This window comes from Pseudophryne corroboree, chromosome 1 (assembly GCF_028390025.1).
Source record: "Pseudophryne corroboree isolate aPseCor3 chromosome 1, aPseCor3.hap2, whole genome shotgun sequence".
Taxonomy (NCBI): Eukaryota; Metazoa; Chordata; class Amphibia; order Anura; family Myobatrachidae; genus Pseudophryne; species Pseudophryne corroboree.
Window position 1 is genome coordinate 486,091,511 of NC_086444.1, and position 23,294 is coordinate 486,114,804.

Sequence of the window (23,294 nt, forward strand, 5' to 3'; positions counted from 1 at the left end):
GCGCAAAGGTTCAAACCAATTTGATTGCAAGAATTGCAACACCACATTAAGGTCCCATGGTGCCACTGAGGGCACAAAGGGAGGTTGGATGTGCAGCACGCCTTTTTACGAAGGTCTGAACTTCTGGAAGGGTGGCCAATTCTTTTTGAAAAAAGATCGACAAAGCAGAAATCTGTACTTTAATAGAGCCTAACTTTAGGCCTGCATCCACACCTGCTTGTAGGAATTGGAGCAAACGCCCCAGGTGAAATTCTTCCGTAGGAGCTTTCTTGGATTCACACCAAGACACATATTTTCTCCAAATACGGTGGTAATGCTTTGCCGTTGCTTCTTTTCTAGCCTGAAGAAGTGTCGGAATGACTTCACTGGGAATACCCTTTCGGGCTAGGATTTGGATCCTACTCTACACCCCTATGTCTATCCTTGTGGAGCCCAGTGTACCTCCCAGAAAGAGTTTTAACAAAGGTAAGTTCTTACCATAAAACTCGTTTTTTCAGGGGGTAACCGCAACTATTTTGTATCACCCCCATATATAATGGAGGGATCGCTGTAAGTACAGTATCTCCGATATCTGCGGCGGTCCCTCCATTTCCAACAGTAGCCCCCATAGGTTTCTATGGGAGATACAATGCTGCTAGAGTTACCAATTTCGGAGCTTGGCTCCCACAGCTAATGCCATCTGAAGATGGGGTTAGCCTGTTGTAGCCTATGAACTACAAATTGCAGAATGCAGCGGTAGAGGGTTCAGGCCTCAGCAAAGGCCGCATGGGTGGTCAGTGGACCGCTCATCCACAGGAGTACCGACACTGAAGTAAACACATAGCAGGGACGGGCTCCTCCTGTGGGTGCCACTTCATACATTCCACTCAGTGGTAGAAGTGGGCCAGTATGCAGTATGGCATACTGGCACTTCGCCACTGACCCTAAATTATTTTTAATTAATTTTTTTTATGAATTACAGTCTGTAGAGGCAGCAGCAGAAGGAGGAAGGACTGAGCAGCAGGAGGAGGGGGAGTGGCCAGCCTTCCGGCATTAGTATTCCTGCCGCAGCCGGCGCCACTGGAGCCCACTGGGCACCCTTCTGTGGTGCTCCCTGTTTACACCACCGCCACTGGAGCCTGCCAGTCGCCCATGTGGGGTGCGCCCGCCTCCGTACCTGGCGCTGCTGCAGCCCAAGCACGACACTGCGTCCTCCCATCTTCTACTCCACCCCTGCCATGTCCCTGCGGTGAGTGCTGCCTTTATCTGGGGGAAGGGGGGGTGAGTGCACAGATTGAGGAGGAGTAGCAGCACATCCACACCTGTCCTACCATAATGTGTGTAATGGGCTCTACCGTGGCCCATGGCATAATGTAAGGGGTTAAACTGTGGCGTAATGTGTGTATGGGGCTGTACCTGGCGTAATGAGTGTAAGGGGCTATACCAGGTGTAATGTGTGTATGGGGCTGTACCTGGCGTAATGAGTACATTTGATTGTACCTGGTGTAATGTGTGTATGGGGCTGTACCTGGCGTAATGTGTGTAAGGGGCTGTACCTGGTGTAATGTGTGTACAGGGCTGTACCTGGCATAATGAGTATACTGTATTTGGCTGTACCTGGAATAATGTGTGTGAAGGCCTGTACCTGGCGAAATGTGTGTACGTGGCTGTACCTGGTGTAATGAGTATATTTGGCTCTACCTGGCGTAATTGTGTAAGGGGCTCTACTTGGCATAATGTGTAAGGGGCTGTACCTTGCGTAATATGTGTAAGGGGCTGTTACTGGTGTAATGTGTATATGTGGCTGTACCTGACGTAATACTGTATGTGTAAGTGGCCATTGGCATAATGTGAATTTTGGCTCATTCCGTGTGGCATAATGTGTAAGGGGCACCAGTACTAGATAGTATAAGGGGTTCTACTATTGTGGTGCATAATGTGTATAAGGGGTATATGGTGAGGTACACTACACTTATGGACATGCCCCCTTTTGAGTGGCCATGCCCCACACCGTTCACTTTTCCATACTCCAACTTCAAAATTTCCACTTCGACCACTGATTCCACCAGTATAAAAGCATATTGCAACGTGGTTTTGAGTGCTAATTTAGCATCCAGATCGCACTGCAAATGCAATTATTGATAAATGGGCCCCATAAACTTCTAAAATACATTAATAGTTATCTGCAATGTCAAAGTTTTATTCAGCGGGAGGGTGAACACTCATGATCCCAATATATACACAATGCACCCCACAGCAGCAGGAGAAGAAAGCAGCAGTCATGTAGTGTGAGCATACATCTGCTGCCTACAGGGATTATCCCTGTGTTGTAGAAGTCTGAGAGCTGCAAACATGCTGCAGGCACAAAAGCACGGAGATGTCCCCGCTCCTCTATCACTAGTGGGAGGCAGGGGTAGAGGAGGAGGGTGGGGGAGATGCCTCTTATGGTCTGCTGCTGGTAGGATTACTTAAAGAGCATTAAGGAGGCTTGGGCCGATAGGCTTGTGGCCATTACTTCAAAGGACATTATTCAAAGGATAACTACAATTTTAAACATAATTTCGACGTTACACCGACGTTAAACAGAAGTACAACAATCAACCCACAATCTGGACCACTGAAGGACTGCTTTAAAACAAATCTGAGTCAAATTCCTCTACACGTCAAACTACTCCAGTCTGAGTAACCCAGACACTTATAACTCAAATCTGTGTTAGGAACGCTGCAAGGCCTTTCCACTTCATCCGCAACTACTCAAATTTATGTCTATAGCTTACCAAAAACCATCTGAATTCTCATCTGTACCAGTATTATCTGTCTTTTTAAGCTATGAAAAGACATCTCCAATCTGGTTACTACAGTACTCTCTTATGCAAACTCATGTATGTATTTTTTAGGTAATGATTTGCTTGTAATTGGCATTGCGTGTGTTGGGAAGTTGCTCAGTGAAACATAGTTTATTATTGCATGCTGTGTGGTGTTTACCTCCTTTGATCATTTGGCCATTTGTGGTCAGGTGTACTATATCTGTAAATTTAGTGAGGTGTAGTCGTGGTGTAAAGGATAGAGTGTGATTCCTGATTAGCAAAAAAAACAAATACCAAACACTGAGCAACTTCACCAAACAGGTAATTTCAACTTTAAACTTGTTATTTATTTTGTACTGTCTGGACATGGCTACTACTAACAGATGCACAGACAAAAATCTTAAAGCTATGTGTGCAAATGGTAGGAGCTTAGAATACAAAGTTCCAGAGCTAACTGCGATAATGACAAGGTATAACCTGGATATTGTGGCAATTACAGAGTCGTGGTGCAATGAGAATCATGACTGGGACATAGCTATACCAGGATACAATTTATTTAGGAAAGATAGAATGGGAAGAATATGAGGAGGGGTAGCAATGTATGTGAATAAAAGTATAAATGATACTTTAATACAAAATATTGACAACAAAACTGAGGCTCTTTGGGTCACCATAGAAACCGGGGAGAAGGACATTATTCGCACTGGGGTGATCTATAGACCACCAGGCCAGGGGCAGGATTTGGATAGAAACCTATTGTTGGACATCACTAAAATGGCTTCAAAGGGAGAAGTCATAATTATAGGAGACTTTAATTTACCTGATGTAAATTGGGAGGGGTCTTTTGCAAGTTCAGCTACAAGTGGCACATTTCTAAATTCCTTACAGGGAGCATTTCTCAAGCAATTGGTGAGGGAGCCCACTCACAAAGACTCAATATTAGATTTAATTGTTACAAATGGAGACAGGATATCAGACATGTATGTGGGTGAGCACCTGGGATCCAGTGATCATCAAGCAGTATGGTTTAGTATAAAGACAGGATCCAACTCCTGTCACACAAAAACAAAGGAGCTGGATTTTAGAAATCAGTGTGGTTCACAAAAGTAGTATCAACTAGTGTGAAAGCAAAAAAGATGGCTTTTAGGAAATACAAAGAGACTCAAAATAATAACAACAAAGAGGTGTATCTTGACAGACGGAAGGATGCTAAGAAAGTGATCAGAAGTGCAAAGGCAGAAGCTGAGGAGAAAGTGGCCCAGTCAGTAGATAAAGGGAGCAAAACTTTTTTTAAGTATATAAGTGAAAGGAGAAAATCAAATAGAGGAATAATAAGACTTAAGACAGAGAGTGAGCATTTGGTGGAGGGAGACAAGGCAATAGCAGATCACCTAAATAATTATTTTTGCTCGGTATTTACTACAGAAGAAGGTATGGGGCCACAGTTAAGTTGCAAGGACATTCATAAAAATAAGGTAGATGAAAGTACATTTACAGAGGAGAAGGTCCTAACAGAACTTTCAAAACTAAAAGTGGATAAATCAATGGGGCCAGATGGGATACATCCAAGGATACTCAAAGAGCTAAAAGATGTGCTGGTTACACCTTTAACAGAATTATTTAACCAGTCACTAAATACAGGTGCCATTCCAGAGGACTGGAAAAGAGCAAATGTAGTTCCACTGCACAAAAGTGGAAGCAAGGAAGAAGCAAGTAACTACAGACCAGTAAGCCTTACATCAGTAGTAGGGGAAGTAATGGAAAAGCTATTGAAAGAAAGGAGTTGTGGAGTATCTTAAATCAAACAACTTACAGGATCCCAAACAGCATGGATTTACTGGTGGGAGAGCATGCCAAACAAATCTTATTAACTTTTTTGACTCTGTGATGAAAATAATAGATCAAGGGGGAGCTGTAGATGTAGCATATCTAGACTTTAGTAAAGCATTTGACACTGTCCCACATCGCAGACTGCTAAATAAACATGAAAGCGTGGGGGTGGATTATAAAACAGTTAAATGGATAAGAACCTGTTTGCAGGATAGAAAACAGACAGTTGTAGTAAATGGAGTGCAATCTATGGTGGGAAATGTTACCAGTGGAGTACCCCAGCGATCTGTACTTGGACCAGTTCTCTTTAATATCTTTGTTGGTTACATTGCAAATGGTCTTGAAGGGAAAGTATGCCTTTTTGCAGATGATACAAAGATATGCAATAAGGTAGACACACCGGGAGGGCTAAAACAAATAACTGATGACCTAGGTAGGCTTGAGAAATGGTCAAGAACGTGGCAACTACAGTTTAATGCTAAAAAATGCAAAATCATGCACTTGGATCTCAAAAACCCAAAGGCTAAATATAGTATCAAGGGTACTATAATGGAAACTACTGAGGAGGAAAGGGATTTAGGAGTCACTATTTCAAGTGACTTAAAGGCAGGAAAGCAATGCAACAAAGCAATGAGAAAGTCAAGTCAGATGCTTGGTTGCATAGGGAGAGGAATCAGTAGCAGGAAAAAAGAAGTTATAAAGCTACTGTATAGGTCTTTGTTACGGCCTCATCTGGAATACTGTGTCCAATTCTGGAGACCAAGGGGTATATGCAATTCCGGGCGAATTGCGGCATTTTTTCGCCCGTTTATAAATTTGACACAATTCGACCGTTGAATTCCGGCCGGCGGGTGCCGGAATTCGACATATTCAATAAAAAACGGATTCGACAGTCCCGCTGTCGAAAAGCGGACCAATTGACGGATAAGTGCGTCCTGGATTCGACTTTTCGGACGGCACAAAAATCGTTAAAAAACCCGAAAGAAAATTGCGTGGGGTCCCCCCTCCTAAGCATAACCAGCCTCGGCCTCTTTGAGCCGGTCCTGGTTGTAAAAATACGGGGGGAAAATTGACATGGTATCCCCCGTATTTTTAGAACCAGCACCGGGCTCTGCATCCGGTCCTGGTGCAAAAAATACGGGGGACAAAAAGAGTAGGGGTCCCCCGTATTTTTTACACCAGCTCCGGGCTTCACTAGCTGGTGAGATAATACCACCACCGGGGGACACTTTTATATCGGTCCCTGCGGCCGTGGTATTAAATACCCAACTAGTCACCCCTGGCCGGGGTACCCTGGAGAAGTGGGGACCCCTTAAATCAAGGGGTCCCCCCCTCCAGCCACCCAAGGGCCAGGGGTGAAGCCCGAGGCTGTCCCCCCCATCCAAGGGCTGCGGATGGGGGGGCTGCTAGCCATGTGTAAAAATGAAAGAATATTGTTTTTTGCAGCAGAACTACAAGTCCCAGCAAGCCTCCCTCGCAAGCTGGTACATGGAGAACCACAAGTACCAGCGTGTGAGGGTAAAACGGGCCCGCTGGTACCTGTAGTTCTACTGCAAAAAAAAAAACCCAAATAAAAACAGGACACAGACCCTGTGAAAGTAAAACTTTATTACATACATGCCGACACACATACTTACCCATGTTGACACACCGACTCTGTCCACACGTCTTCAAGTAGAATCCGGGGTACCTGAAAATAAAATTATACTCACCTAAATCCAGTGTCCTGTTCTTTTTTTGTAATCCACGTACTTGGCAAAAAAACAAACCGCATTTACCCGATCCACACGGACTGAAAGGGGTCCCATGTTTACACATGGGACCCCTTTCCCAGAATGCTGAGACCCCCGTGACTCCTGTCACAGAGGGTCCCTTCAGCCAATCAGGGAGCGCCACGTCGTGGCACTCTCCTGATTGGCTATGCGCGTCTGAGCTGTCAGACAGCGCATCGAAAAGCCTCTCCATTATCTTCAATGGTGGGAACTTTGCGGTCAGCGGTGAGGTCACCCGCGGTCAGCGGCTGACCGCGGGTAACCTCACCGCGGACCGCAAAGTTCCCACCATTGAATATAATAGAGGTGCTGTGCGATGCGCTGTCTGCCAGCTGAGACGCGCATAGGCAATCAGGAGAGTGCCACGACGTGGCGCTCCCTGATTGCCTGAAGGAACCCTCTGTAACAGGAGTCACGGGGGGGTCTCAGCATTCGGGGAAAAAGGTCCCATGTGTAAACATGGGACCCCTTTCAGTCCGTGTGGATCGGGTAAATGCGGTTTGTTTTTTTGCCAAGTACATGGATTACAAAAACAGGACAGGACACACTGGATTTAGGTGAGTATAATTTTATTTTCATGTACCCCGGATTCTACATGGAGAAGTGGACAGAGGTCGGCGTGTGAACATAGGTAAGTATGTGTGTGTGTCGGCATGTATGTAATAAAGTTGTACTTTCACGGTGTGCGTGTCCTGTTTTTATTTGGGTATTTTTTTGCAGTAGAACTACAGGTACCAATGGGCCCGTTTCCCCCCGCATGCTGGTACTTGTGGTTCTCCAAGTACCAACTTGCGGGGGAGGCTTGTTGGGACTTGTAGTTCTTCTGCAAAAAACAATATTCTTTCATTTTTACACATGACTATCAGCCCCCCATCCGCAGCCCTTGGATGGGGGGGACAGCCTCGTGCTTCTCCCCTGGCCCTTGGGTGGCTGGAGGCGGGGACCCCTTGATTTAAGGGGTCCCCACTCCTCCAGGATACCCAGGCCAGGGGTGACTAGTTGGGTATTTAATGCCACGGCCGCAGGGACCGGTATAAAAGTGTCCCCCGGCTGTGGCATTATCTCCCCAGCTAGTGGAGCCCGGTGCTGGTTCAAAAAATATGGGGGACCCCTACGCTTTTTGTCCCCCGTATTTTTTGCACCAGGACCGGACGCAGAGCCTGGTGCTGGTTCTAAAAATACGGGGGATCCCCTGTCCATTTCCCCCCGTATTTTTACAACCAGGACCGGCTCAAAGAGCCCGAGGCTGGTTATGCTTAGGAGGGGGGACCCCACGCTTTTTTTTTTCAGATTTTTAACCCATTCCCACCCCTTCCCACTGAAAACCATGCTCTCTCAATTTTTAGTCAGTTAAAAAAAAATATATTATTTCAAAAAATATATAAATAATAGTTGAAAATCCTAATAGACAAACCAAGTACCTAATCCCTTCTAATATAAATAGATATGCTATTAGCAATAAAAAAAACACAAAAAAAAAACATGTTTTAATTTTTTTTATTAGATTCCGCCAGCAAAGTTAGGCGGAATGAAATTGACGAATTTACTGTCGAAAAGCACTGTTGTCGAATCGACATTTTTCAATTGAATATACTTTTGTCGAAAAAGCCGCATTTTTACCATTGCAGACATGTCGAATTTGTGAACTGTCGAATTTCAAAAAGTCGAATCTGAAAAGTCTGTTTTTTTGTCGAAAAGTACTGTATTGCATTGTCGAATATTTTTTTTTGTCGAAAATACCCCGTTTTTCGACATTTTCGGCAATTTGACCGCAATTGCATATACCCACAAATCTCCAGAAGGATATAAATTCATTAGAGAGTGTACAAAGAAGGGCAACTAAAATGGTGCATAGCCTACATCACAAAACGTACCCGGAAAGGTTAAAAGATCTTAACAGTTTGGAGGAGAGAAGGGAAAGGGGGGCATGATACAAACTTTCAAATATACCAAGGGTATTAACAAAGTTCAGGAGGGAAACATTCATCAAAAGAAGAGAAGAATTAGAACTCGAGGACATACACTTAAACTGGATGGAGGCAGGTTCAGGGGAAATTTAAGGAAAAATTACTTCACAGAATGGGTAGTGGATAAGTGGAATAGCCTCCCATCAGAGGTGGTAGAGGCTAAGACTGTAGAGCAATTTAAACATGCTTGGGATAAGCATTTGAACATCCTTACAAAGAATTAAGGTTCAAAAAGGGTTGAGATTACCTAAAGGATGAAAAAAGGGGCAGACTAGATGGGCCAAGTGGTTCTTATCTGCCGTCAAATTCTATGTTTCTCTGAGCCTTCCTCAGAGAGCATCTTTTTGGCAACTCAAGGTGCATGTTTGGGGCTGCAGCGAAAGCTCAGCAGTCTGATCTCTTTATCGCCTCCTGCGATTGGGGCGGTGGAAGCTGCTGCTGCTTCTGTCTCTGCTACCTCCCCAACTGAATGGAGGGGGCCTACTTATCATTAAATATTTGCAACATATGCACCAAGAACACCCGTATTGGGGCATATCCGCAAGTTTTTAATATCACTCGCATGTACAGTATGAAGGAGAGACCGCATAAGTTATCTTCGATATTTGCTGCAATCCCTCCATTTCTGACAGCAGTTGTAGCCACCATACAAACCTATGTAGCTATCCAGCACAAGGGGAAAACAAAATTAACATTTTATCTGTAGCCAGGGAATGTTGTGGGTCCCTCTCTGTCCGGGTCAAAGTCCTCCCCCTGATGGCGGCCCTGCATTCTTGTGTTCGGCTAATATCTGAAGATAGCGTTAGCCCATTGTAGCCAATGGGCTACACTTTGCAAAACCCTCCACAGCAATGGCCGCCATGCACACATTGGGGGTAATTCCAAGTTGATCGCAGCAGGATTTTTTATAGCAATTGTGCAAAACCATGTGCACTGCAGGGGAGGCAGATATAACATGTGCAGAGAGAGTTAGATTTGGGTGGGGTGTGTTCAATCTGCAATCTAATTTGCAGTGTAAAAATAAAGCAGCCAGTATTTACCCTGCACAGAAATAAAATAACCCACCCAAATCTAACTCTTTCTGCACATGTTATATCTGCCCCCCCTGCAGTGCACATGGTTTTGCCCAATTGCTATCAAAAATCCTGCTGCGATCAACTTGGAATTACCCCCATTGTCCGTAGACTGTGCTTGCGCAGGAGTCTGGATTTAGAGCTCCTGTCCCTGCGGGTATAGAGTGATACATCCGGGTGGAATAATCATATACTGTAATGCGATTCTGGGTGCTAATATTGCATCCAGATCACATTGAGCATGCGATTATTGTTAAATAGACCCCTGTGTGAGAGATGTGCAGCTTCACTTATGTTGAAGTCATTAATAAATTGAACAGCAGCCGGATATGGTCATGTGGGTATCTGGTCAGTAGGTCATCATGGTTCAAACTGTTGACAAGCACAATGCTGACATCCTCATAATGTTGTCATGTTCACGTCAACATCTGAACTGTCACCATGTGAAATGTCGACAGTCTGAGGACATTGATGGTTGGGGTGAGCAGTGTGTATCATAACGTTTGACCCCATTGCAGCTGAGGATTTTCTGGTTTTCATTAGTCAACACGTGCTCAGAAAATCCTCAGCTGCAAAGGGGTTAAACGTTATGATACACACTGCTCACAAATGTTTTAAGGCATACTATCACATACACCCAGGGGAGTATCTACCCCTTGGCCACAATGGCAGTTGCCAGGGGCGCTGCCACCCATGGCAAGAGGATAGATTCACGCCCGGATGCAGTACGGATCTCCATGAAGATGCGGCATCCACTAATAGAAAAAGCCACGATCGTGACCGCATTCAAGATTGAAGCTGCAGCGAGCTCTTGGCAGAGGGACGTGCAGTGAGGTAAATGGCTCAGGAGGTACTGACTAGCACCAGAGCCAGATATACATACAATGGGTGTAGTATGGTATGCCGGCGCTCGGGCTCCCGGCGACCAGCATACCAGCGCCGGGAGCCCGACCGCCGGCATACCGACAGCGTGGCGAGCGCAAAGGAGCCCCTTGCGGGCTCGCTACGCTCGCCACGCTGTGGGCACGGTGGCGCGCTAAGCGCGCCACACTATTTTATTCTCCCTCGAGGGGGGTCGTGGAGAATAGTTGTCGGTATGCCGGGTGTCGGGATTCCGGCGCCGGTATACTGTGCGCCGGGATCCCGACATTCGGCATACAGAAGACCTCCCCATACAATATATTGGCTATATGGGCCAAAGGGTATATGTTGACATTATACACAGGTGCAGCACTATATACTGCTGGAAATTTGGTGAGGTTTGACCAGAGATGTGCGGAATAGATAGGCGGGGGAGGGGCACTGTCTAGCCTGTCATAGACTTTTTACTCCAGAGTTTTGACTATAGAAATGATTAAAATCATGCAAAGAAGATAGTCTTTGTATTTTTCGTATATATATAGTCAATCATACAGTACCTCTGGCATATGCGTTAGTTTAGTATTACAGTAAAGGCTCTGCCTCACCCCACCGAATGTCACTGATGTCCCCGCATACACCTAACTTATATAATATTGTGACACTGACACCATATGACACAGTAACTCAGCACTACAACCGTTATTTTACCCTGTCTCCCAGCAAGTTAGTGCACAGACATAAAATCTTCTTTTACAGATTCCTGCAGCTTTTCCATGTGGCATATTAGAAATAGAACTAGACGCTACCATTAGGAATATTCTCTCCACCCATGACCATGCCTGGCTGCTGCTAATTGTATTTATGACATAAACATAAGTGAGGCTGCATGCTCCTCTCACATAACACACACCCTCTCCATTCAGTTGGGGAGGGGACACACACATACACACTCACACACTGACTGGCAGAGCTTGCTGCAAACCCAGCCTCGCTCTGACAGATAGCAGCAGCAGCTTCCACAGCCCCAATCCCGGGAGGAGATAAAGGGATCAGACTGCTGAGCTTTCCGCTGCAGCACTCGCCGACTGGCCTCCTGCCGGCCCCAGTCACTGTCCATCCTGCCTGCAGTGAGCCCGCTCCTCTCTCACCATCAGGAGTCCGGAGGAGAGGGGAGATGCCTCTTGTGGTCTGCCGCTGGTAGGAGCCTTCCTTTGGGGAGCATTGTTTTGGCAACTCAAGGTGCATGTTTGGCTGCCAGTGCACCCAACACAAGGGGACTATGAAAATGATCCGAATGAGGACTGCCAGTATGAAATCTTTAAATCTGGAGATGAAATGCACCATCCGGCTGCTGGACGACACCGAGGTCTCCTGCAATATACAGGTACTGTGTATGGGGTGCTATTATGTCACAGCCCGGGGATGAGTGGGTTACAGGACAGATGTGTGACTGCACTACATGCAGCTGCTGATCTTATTGAATGGTTGCTATGGACAACATCACCATTCACCTTTGCACCATAGATTTTTATTGAATTATGTTTTATGTATAACTACCTGACCTGACTGATGACAGCGGTCAGACAGTCCGAAATTATGATGCTCAGTGACCGTCCCTGTATGATCACACTACATGACTGCTGCTGTGTGCGGCATTGTGTATATATTGGGAGGATCGCGAGGGTTCCTTCTCCCACTGGATAAAAGTTAGACATTGCAGATAACTGCTCATGTGTTGTGGAAGTTTATGAGAGCTGCAAACATGCTGCCGGCACAATATCATGAACAGGACATGGGACACCTGTGACTGTTGCCATGTCAATGCATAATACTACAGCCAAAGGGATACACTGTGCTCATTACCTTCCACTTATACTGGATAGGATGCTCAGCATGGAACATAAGGAGGGAGTGGTGACATTTGGCAATTTATTCTATTTGTATTCAGAATATTGTCCAGCACAGAAATAATCCAGTAAAAGTCCAGGTATATTTATATCCGTATTCCCGACACGTGAATGTTCCCCCTGGCACCACCCTCTGTCTACACTCAGTAGGATATGTGTTGGTTATAGGCAGCAGTGGAAAAGATCCTTGGGGCAGATGTATTAACCTGTAGAAGGCATAAGGAGGTGATAAACCAGTGATATGTGCAAGGTGATAACGGCACCAGCCAATCAGCTCCTAACTGTTAATTTACACATTGGAGCTGATTGGCTGGTGCCTTTATCACCTTGCACATATCACTGGTTTATCACTTTCTTATGCCTTCTCCTGGTTAATACATCTTGGTGCTTTTCTTCCAGTTTTGGAAAAAATAAAATAATAATAATAAAAAAAAATATCTAAATTATGTGTAGCAGAAGATCAGATTCTAATGTATATTTTTCTATGGTAGTGGCAGAAGAATGTGTATGGGTAGTTATTTGTAAGGATCAATATGGCTGGCATTTTTATAGGGTTGCGTAATAATAAGAATTTACTTACCGATAATTCTATTTCTCGTAGTCCGTAGTGGATGCTGGGGACTCCGTCAGGACCATGGGGTTTAGCGGCTCCGCAGGAGACAGGGCACAATAATAAAAGCTTTAGGATCAGGTGGTGTGCACTGGCTCCTCCCCCTATGACCCTCCTCCAAGCCTCAGTTAGGATACTGTGCCCGGACGAGCGTGCATAATAAGGAAGGATATTGAATCCCGGGTAAGACTCATACCAGCCACACCAATCACACCGTACAACCTGTGATCTGAACCCAGTTAACAGTATGATAACAACGAAGGAGCCTCTGAAAAGATGGCTCACAACAAGAATAACCCGATTTTTGTAACAATAACTATGTACAAGTATTGCAGACAATCCGCACTTGGGATGGGCGCCCAGCATCCACTACGGACTACGAGAAATAGAATTATCGGTAAGTAAATTCTTATTTTCTCTAACGTCCTAAGTGGATGCTGGGGACTCCGTCAGGACCATGGGGATTATACCAAAGCTCCCAAACGGGCGGGAGAGTGCGGATGACTCTGCAGCACCGAATGAGAGAACTCCAGGTCCTCCTCAGTCAGGGTGTGCCCCTGACCAAGTAGCAGCTCGGCAAAGTTGTAAAGCCGAGACCCCTCGGGCAGCCGCCCAAGATGAGCCCACTTCCTTGTGGAATGGGCTTTTACTGATTTTGGCTGTGGCAAGCCTGCCACAGGATGTGCAAGCTGAATTGTACTACAAATCCAGCGAGCAATCGTCTGCTTAGAAGCAGGAACACCCATCTTGTTGGGTGCATACAGGCTAAACAGCGAGTCAGATTTTCTGACTCCAGTCGTCCTGGAAACATATATTTTCAGGGCCCTGACAACGTCAAGTAACTTGGAGTCCTCCAAGTCCCTAGTAGCCGCAGGTACCACAATAGGTTGGTTCATGTGAAAAACAGAAAACACCTTAAGGAGAAATTGAGGACGAGTCCTCAATTCTGCCCTGTCAGAATGAAAAATTAAGTAAGGGCTTTTATATGATAAAGCCGCCCATTCTGACACACGCCTGGCTGAAGCCAGGGCTAATAGAATCTTCACCTTCCATGTGAAATATTTTAATTCCACAGTGGTGAGTGGATCAAACCAATGTGACTTTAGGAAACTCAAAACAACATTGAGATCCCAAGGTGCCACTGGGGGCACAAAAGGAGGCTGTATATGCAGTACCCCTTTTACAAACGTCTGAACTTCAGGCACTGAAGCCAGTTCTTTCTGGAAGAAATTCGACAGGGTCGAAATTTGAACCTTAATGGACCCTAATTTTAGGCCCATAGACAGTCCTGTTTTCAGGAAATGTAGGAAACGACCCAGTTGGAATTCCTCTGTAGGGACCTTCTTGGCCTCACACCACGCAACATATTTTCGCCAAATGCGGTGAAAATGTTTTGCGGTTACATCCTTCCTGGCTTCGACCAGGGTAGGGATGACTTCATCTGGAATGCCCTTTCAGGATCCGGCGTTCAACTGCCATGCCGTCAAACGCAGCCGCGGTAAGTCTTGGAACAGACAAGGCCCCTGCTGGAGCAGGTCCTCTCTTAAAGGTAGAGGCCACGGTTCTTCCGTGAGCATCTCTTGAAGTTCCGGGTACCAAGTCCTTCTTGACCCATCCGGAACCACGAGTATCGTTCTTACTCATCTCCTTCTTATGATTCTCAGTACTTTTGGTATGAGATGCATAGGAGGGAACACATACCCTGACTGGTACACCCACAGTGTTACCAGAGCGTCCACCGCTATTGCCTGAGGGTCCCTTGACCTGGCGCAATATCTGTCTAGTTTTTTGTTCAGGCGGGACGCCATCATGTCCACCTTTGGTTTTTCCCAACGGTTTACAATCATGTGGAAGACTTCCCGCTGAAGTCCCCACTCTCCCGGGTGGAGGTTATGCCTGCTGAGGAAGTCTGCTTCCCAGTTTTCCACTCCCGGAATTAACACTGCTGAGAGTGTTATCACATGATTTTTCGCCCAGCGAAGAATCCTTGCAGTTTCTGCCATTTCCCTCCTGCTTCATGTGCCGCCCTGTCTGTTTACGTGGGCGACTGCCGTGATGTTGTCCCACTGGATCAATACCGGCTGACCTTGAAGCAGAGGTCTTGCTAAGCTTAGAGCCTTGTAAATTGCCCTTAGCTCCAGTATATTTATGTGGAGAGAACTTGTTCACACTCCCTGGAAATTTTTTCCTTGTGTGACTGCTCCCCAGCCACTCAGGCTGGCATCCGTGGTCACCAGGACCCAGTCCTGAATGTCGAATCTGCGGCCCTTTCATAGATGAGCACTCTGCAGCCACCGCAGAAGAAAACACCCTTGTCCTTGGAGACAGGGTTATCCGCTGATGCATCTGAAGATGCGATCCGGACCATTTTCCCAGCAGATTCCACTGAAAGGTTCTTGCGTGAAATCTACCGAATGGGATCGCTTTGTAAGAAACCACCATTTTTCACAGGACCCTTGTGCAATGATGCACTGATACTTTTCCTGGTTTTAGGAGGTTCCTGACTAGCTCGGATAACTCCCTGGCCTTCTTCTCAGGGAGAAAATATCCTTTTCTGGACTGTGTCCAGAATCATTTCTAGGAACATTAGACGTGTCGTCGGAAAAAGCTGCGATTTTGGAATATTTAGAATCCACTCGTGCTGTCGTAGAACTACTTGAGATAGTGCTACTCCGACCGCCAACTGTTCTCTGGACCTTGCCCTTATCAGGAAAGCGTCCATATTTCTTTTAGGAAGAATCATCATTTCGGCCATTACCATGGTAAAGACCCGGGGTGCCGTGGACAATCCAAACGGCAGCGTCTGAACTGATAGTGACAGTTCTGTACCACGAACCTGAGATACCCTTGGTGAGAAGGGCAAAATTTGGACATGTAGGTAAGCGTCCCTGATATCCAGTGACACCATATCGTCCTGGTTCGCTATCACTGCTCTGAGTGACTCCATCTTGATTTGAACCCTTGTATGTAATTGTTCAAATCTTTTAGATCTCACCGAGCCGTTTGGCTTCAGTACCACAATATAGTGTGGAATAATACCCCTTCCCTTGTTGTAGGAGGGGTACTTTGATTATCACCTGCTGGGAATACAGCCTGTGAATTTTTTCCCAATACTGCCTCCCTGTCGGAGGGAGACGTTGGTAAAGCAGACTTCAGGAACTTGTGAGGGGAAGACGTCTCGAATTTCCAATGTACACCTGGGATACTACGTGTAGGATCCAGGAGTCCACTTGCGAGTGAGCCCACTGCGTGCTGAAACTCTTGAGATGACCCCCCACCGCACCTGAGTCCGCTTGTATGGCCCCAGCGTCATGCTGCGGACTTGGCAGAAGCTGTGGAGGACTTCTGTTCCTGGGAATGGGCTGCCTGCTGCAGTCTTCTTCCCTTTCCTCTAACCCTGGGCAGATATGACTGGCCTTTTGCCCGCCTGCCTTTATGGGTACGAAAGGACTGAGACTGAAAAGACTGTGTCCTTTTCTGCTGAGATGTGACTTGGGGTAACAAAAGTGGATTTTCCAGCTGTTGCCATGGCCACCAGGTCCGATGGACCGCCCCTTTATACGGCAATACTTCCATGTGCCGTCTGGAATCTGCATCACCTGACCACTGTCGTGTCTATAAACATCGTCTGGCAGATATGGACATCACATCTACTCTTGATGTCAGAATGCAAATATCCCTCTGCGCATCTCGCATATATAGAAATGCATCCTTAAAATGCTCTATAGTCAATAAAATATTGTTCCTGTCAAGGGTATCAATATTTTCAGTCAGGAAATCCGACCAAGCCCCCCCAGCGCTGCACATCCAGGCTGAGGCGATTGCTGGTCGTAGTATAACACCAGTATGTGTGTATATACTTTTTAGGATATTTTTCAGCTTCCTATCAGCTGGCTCCTTGAGGGCGGCCGTATCTGGAGACGGTAACGCCACTTGTTTTTATAAGCGTGTGAGCGCCTTATCCACCCTAAGGTGTGTTTCCCAACTCGCCCTCACTTCTGGCGGGAAAGGGTATACCTCCAATAATTTTCTATCGGAGGAAACCTACGTATCATCACACCCTTTAATTTATCTGATTCAGGAAAAACTACAAGTAGATTATTCCCACCCTACATAATACCCTTATTTGTGGTACTTGTAGTATCAGAAATATGTAACACCTCCTTCATTGCCCTTAACATGTAACGTGTGGCCCTAAAGGAAAATACGTTTGTTTCTTCACCGTCGACACTGAAGTCAGTGTCCGTGTCTGTGTCTGTGTCGACCAACTGAGGTAAATGGGCGTTTTTACAAGCCCCTGACGGTGTCTGAGACGCCTGGACAGGTACTAATTTGTTTGCCGGCCGTCTCATGTCGTCAACCGACCTTGCATCGTGTTGACATTATCACGTAATTCCTAAATAAGCCATCCATTCCGGTGTCGACTCCCTAGAGAGTGACATCACCAATACAGGCAATTTGCTCCGCCTCCTCACCAACATCGTCCTTCTACATGTCGACACACACGTACCGACACACAGCACACACACAGGGAATGCTCTGATAGAGGACAGGACCCCACTAGCCCTTTGGGGAGACAGAGGGAGAGTTTGCCAGCACACACCAAAAAAGCTATAATTATACAGGGACAACCCCTTATACAAGTGTTTTCCCTTATAGCATTTTCACATATGTAATCATATCGCCAAATAAGTGCCCCCCCTCTCTGTTTTAACCCTGTTTCTGTAGTGCAGTGCAGGGGAGAGCCTGGGAGCCTTCCTCACAGCAGAGCTGAGCAGGAAAATGGCGCCGTGTGCTGAGGAGAATAGGCCCCGCCCCCTAAAACGGCGGGCTCTTCTCCCGGAGTTTGTGAGATCTGGCAGGGGTTAAATACATCCATATAGCCTCAAGGGCTATATGTGATGTATTTTAGCCATAAAAAAGGTATAATACATTGCTGCCCAGGGCGCCCCCCCCAGCGCCCTGCACCCTCAGTGACCGCTGGTATGAAGTGTGCTGACAACAATGGCGCACAGCTGCAGTGCTGTGCGCTACCTTATGAAGACTGAAAGTCTTCTGCCGCCTGTTTCTGGACCTCTGGACCTCTTCAACTTCGGCATCTGCAAGGGGGGTCGGCGGCACGGCTCCGGGACGAACCCCAGGGTGAGACCTGTGTTCCGACTCCCTCTGGAGCTAATGGTGTCCAGTAGCCTAAGAAGCAAATCCATCCTGCACGCAGGTGAGTTTACTTCTCTCCCCTAAGTCCCTCGTAGCAGTGAGCCTGTTGCCAGCAGGACTCACTGAAAATAAAAAACCTAACTTAAACTTTTATTCTAAGCAGCTCAGGAGAGCCACCTAGATTGCACCCTTCTCGGCCGGGCACAAAAATCTAACTGAGGCTTGGAGGAGGGTCATAGGGGGAGGAGCCAGTGCACACCACCTGATCCTAAAGCTTTTATTATTGTGCCCTGTCTCCTGCGGAGCCGCTAAACCCCATGGTCCTGACGGAGTCCCCAGCATCCACTTAGGACGTTAGAGAAATACTCTTAACCCCATTAACCCCACTATAGTGAGGTCAGCAATGCTTTGGGGAAAGTATTGAAATACTGTAGATTTTGTGAGAGATTACAATAGAATTTCTCATCAGGACCTGGCTGCTGGGAGATGTGTGTTTATTAAATAGTAATATTCTAATGTTACCATTAATGCCCCTGTACACATTTCCTGTTATTGTATTGGTGTCAAGTGTTCAGGTTTCAACAGCGGTATTACCAAAAGCCTGTGTTTACCTTCTTAACTTGATCTTTTGGCGCTAATACTTATGTTAGAACAGATTTGTCAGGCTATGGTCTGGTCATTTCTCTCGGGTTTTTTTTAAGCTTTGCAGTAGGTTAGAAGAACACACAGATACGTTACACTTTACTTTGTTATTGCAACTATTTTCCATTATACATGTTGACAGCAAATGACACATTCTGCAATCCGGGTGTTGTTGTCACAGTTCTCCAAGAAAAGCCTTTTAAATATACCACCGAACAATTATATCCCATTGTAGCTGGCTTTATTTCTTTAGCTTGGTTCTTGTTTACAGACTCCCTGTAATGTAAAGCAGTAGTGTTCATCTTTTTTTTTTAACTTCCCATGGAACGGTTCTCTAAAGGTGCATACACACTTCCCGAGAAAATGAGCGATGTCACTCATTTTCACCCTTCCTGAACGACGTCGCTCACTTTCTCGGCAAGTGTGTATGCCGCCGCCGACCAGCGATGTTCAGCACTGTGGGTCATTAACGACCCTCGCTGTCGGCCGAGCAGGCAGCTCAATTTGGACTATCGTCCAAGAGGTGCCTGCACGGCCCGGCCGCTGCGTGACGTCACTGAGCGATATGAACGTCATATCGCTCAGTGTGTATGCCCAGCCGCCGACCGCCTGGCTCGGGAGGGGGAAACACTAGGCGACGTTGCTCATAGAGCACCTCGCCGAGTGTGTATCCGCCTTAACTGTACTATAGTACTGACAGTCATGGATCCTAAAAGAGACCTCATATACTCTGGTTTGAGGAAAGTTTGAAACCCTCAGTAGGGGAATTGCAGATATTTTTGTGTGTTGAGCCATTTCTAAATGGCACCATCATGTGGTGTGTGTGTGTATGTATATATGGGATATAATTGTATTCTTCAGCTATCAGAGCAGAATGTTTTTTTTTCTTGCAGTGTAAATTTAGGAGGCAGATATATTAATGTCTGTGCCCCTTAAATTGGATATAATTGCATTATATCCAGTGGTCAGGTCACTCCCTGCCAGACAAACAGCACATACTTTTTCTAAAATACTCATGAAAATAATAATTAAAAATATGGGGGAGATTTATCAAATATTGGAGAGAGTGAGAGAGAGAGAGTGAGAGAGAGAGAGAGAGAGAGAGAGAGAAGGGTTAAAGTACCAACCAATCAACTACTAACTGTCATTTTTCTAGCACAGACTGTAACATGACAGGAGCAGATTGGTTGGTACTTATGGTCTTATTCATGATGAAAAACATGTAGTCAATGATAAATTGGTCTTGAATTCTGTGGGCTCTATTCAGTTGTTATCACGGTCCGGGAGATTGCAGGGGCGATATTCAATTGATGCGGGTTATTCGCGATTGCAAAAAGTGCAGTTTGGGCGCCCAAACAGGTCACTAGTCGCACAATTCAGCTCGCCATCCCCAGGGGGTGTGAGCAGCGCATGTGCAGTACCTGCTGACCGAGAGCTTAAAGACAAAGGGGGAGATGTATTATTGCTGGGGCTTCTCCTGCTATTTGTGTGGACCTCTTTTGCCCATGTAGCATGGAGAAGCTAGTCATACATCGGCAGCATGTATTATAAGGTGTTTAGCCAAAGAGGGAGAGTATTAATTTACCTATTCTGTGATCTCCAGTCTCCCTCTTTCGGTGGAGCTACTGCCACTGACCGGCACTTGCATGCATATTGCACATGCGCCGATCAAATTCCTCCCAGCGGCACATGGTGCGTTATTGAGAGAATAAAAAGCTTTATTGGTTTTTTAATGCACAATCTCTGGCTGTCAAAGCCAACAGCCAGGGACAGTGCTATACATGCATCAACGACACCTGCAGCTGTCGTAATTAATAGCTTCAGTTGTCGGACTGGTCAGTGCCACTGACCGTTTATACATTGCCTAGCATGTCAGCGCGCTAAAAGATAGATGCTCCAATAAAGACTGAGGCGCATAGCAACCTAGGCATTGAACAGACACCACGGCCGTGATACATCTGGGGATTCGGTATCTGCGGCACATAATGTGCGCAGATACCATTATACCCCTTAACTGTTGTTCATACATCTACCCCAGAGTTCGCTGTGTGGTATGGAGTCTGTGTAGCCGCAGTGTTTACGGACTGGCCAGAGCATGTGTTAGCGATGGGGACAGGACCGCATGCAGCAGCAGTGTGAGGAGGAGGGAGGAAGGAGGAGCTGGCAGCTGCAGTAGACATGAAGACAGCAGAAAGGGATCTGAAAAGATCCCTCTGTTGTACAAGCTGCTGTTTACACAGCAGCTTGTGAACACATTTGGGGTTATACTCCATCTCAGAATGGTGTAGTTTCACAGTCACGTTCCGAAAAAAAAGCACTTTCAGAACTTGTTGAATCACATAATTTCAACATCCTCATACTAAAGAATGGGGACTGGAAATTTTCAGGGGAGAACAATAATAATGTTATTTATGTAGCACTTTTGTCCTAATATGACTCACAGTGCTGTACATTTGCCTTTACAGCACAAAATACAAAACAAGCTTAACAGTAGATATTAGTGAAATGCATTAATAAATAGGTAAGTCTTGAGTCTATATTTGAAGGACTCTAGAGTGGAGGCTTCTTGAATTGTGTGGGGAAGAGAGTTCCATAAAGTCGGAGCCACAAAACTGAAAGCTCGACCCCCAGATGAATTCCGGGAGATTCTAGGTACTACTAATAGTCCTTCATCTACAGATCGCAGTAATCGAGTGGGCCAGTAAGGAATCAGGAGCTGCTTCAGGTACCTTGGGCCCTGGTCATATAGGGGTTTGAAAATTAGTAAACCAAACTTGAAAACAATTCGCCATCTTACAGGCAGCCAGTGAAGGGAGTAGAGAATGGGTGTTATGTGGCTGTAAAGGGGCTGGTTGGTTAATAGTCTGGCAACTGCATTTTTTTACCATCTACAGGCAGTGCTGGGAGACCAAAGGTAGAGGGCATTGCAGTAGTCAAGGCGTGATGATACAAATGCATGTATGACTTTAGGCAGATCTTCTGAGGGAATTAAGTGCTTGATTCTGGCTATGTTCCTCAGATGAAAGAATAAGGATTTGATTGTGATACCTGATGTTTAAGTGTCAAGCCACTATACAGGACAATGCCAAGAATCTGCACATGTTCAGCATTTTGTAGTTCTGAAACCTCAAGTGTAAGTCCTGTCAGTTGGCTATGCTGCAGTCTTGTCCTGTGACCTATGATAAGGACCTTAAGGTTTTATCAGGGTTCAGACACAGCCACCTGGCACTCATCCACTCCTGGAACTCAGCTAGACAGCCAATTAAGGCTGTTATTGGGTACTCAGTACCTGGAGCAAAGGACAGGTACAGTTGTGTATTATCTGTATAGCAGTTGTAGACCAGGCCATGACGTCTGATTATTTCACCCAGTGGTAGCATGTATACTGCAAAAAGTACAGGAGATAGTATAGAACCTTGTTGTATACCAAATGGCAGTGGCACTGGTGAGTATATGCCAGACAAAACTTTCTGTAACTTTCCGGTGAGAAATTATTTGAACCAGCTGAGAACTGTGCCATCCAGAAATTTTGATATCTCCTGCGTTGCATGAATGATGACTGGGTGTGGTGCTTCATTTTTACAAAAGTAGGTGAAAATGTTAATTTTCAGTGCTTTTGTAGAAAATAAGTGATGGTGAATAGACCCCTTTATCTCTATCCAAGGTTTCATAAATCTCCCCTGATTTTTACAACTATAAATAAATGTTGAATATTTTGTATTATAATGTGACTAGTTCCAACCTGTCAAAATGGCGGAATAACATAACAGTAATGTCAGCGCAGTCAAGCTGTGCACTCCTGAATGAAGCAACACTTTAATTGCTTCGGCAGGAGCGATCTAGTGGCCACCAGCGTGCAAAATACGAGTTCCCCCATAGAGGTGAGGAGCAGCGTTAGCCTTTTATTATATAGAATATTTTTGCAAATGCCAGAATTATGTTTAGAATGCTTGTAGATATATTTGATGTGCTTTGTTCTATATACAGAAAAGCACTTTTCTGAGAAAAAAAAATCACGACAAGTAGAAATTTGTACCCTGTGCACTGCTAATCACTATAGTTTATGTATTTTTAATTAATTTTTGCCACATAAAGTTTGCTTTGAGCCATCAGCCATTGTTTGATATCTTACAGATGTAATCATACCATGAAATAGTTTTATAATGTTAAATACAACCTCATTTATTGTATTGGGTAATTACAGAAGGTGACATTGGGAAAACAAATAGATGTTGGAAACAGCTCTATATTTTTGAAAACCGCTTTGAGGCAGTGCACAAGTGCAGTGACCTTGTCTTTGATAAACTATGTATAAATGCCAGTCTGTACCATAATATTAACAAAATTATAAATTCTTCTTAACACAATGTATATATTGGTTGCTTTGTAAGACTTGTGAATGCTTGTTGCCCTAACAATTTCTCAGTGCTGTCACAGTGCAAGCCTATGCCATCATGATGACGGTTCTTGATCATTTGCTTATTAGTTTTAATTTTTTTAGTGGCATATTTATGATCACTAAAATACTTCCTTTCAGATCTATTCATTTTATAGGTAATGCAGGATATATCACAGGTATCTGCTGTGGGAACTGCAACATCTTCACATGGCGTTCCAGGAGCCCCACTACTTCCTGGTCTGGGTTACTGATACCCCTTTCAGACATGCTCCAAATTCCCGGGATTTTGC

At 45.5% G+C, this 23,294-nt stretch overlaps 1 protein-coding gene across 2 annotated transcripts in view; it reads left to right on the forward strand.

The window, feature by feature from the left end:
• Positions 1-11,194: 11,194 nt before the first annotated feature.
• The window catches only part of FRMD3 (FERM domain containing 3), a 366,853-nt gene continuing 354,753 nt past the window's right edge, over positions 11,195-23,294 (forward strand). For both annotated transcript variants that reach the window (XM_063913806.1, XM_063913809.1), the window contains exon 1: positions 11,195-11,673. In XM_063913806.1, the coding sequence (XP_063769876.1) occupies positions 11,533-11,673 (141 nt within the window). In that variant the 5' untranslated portion in view covers positions 11,195-11,532. The remainder of the gene's footprint in view (positions 11,674-23,294) is intronic.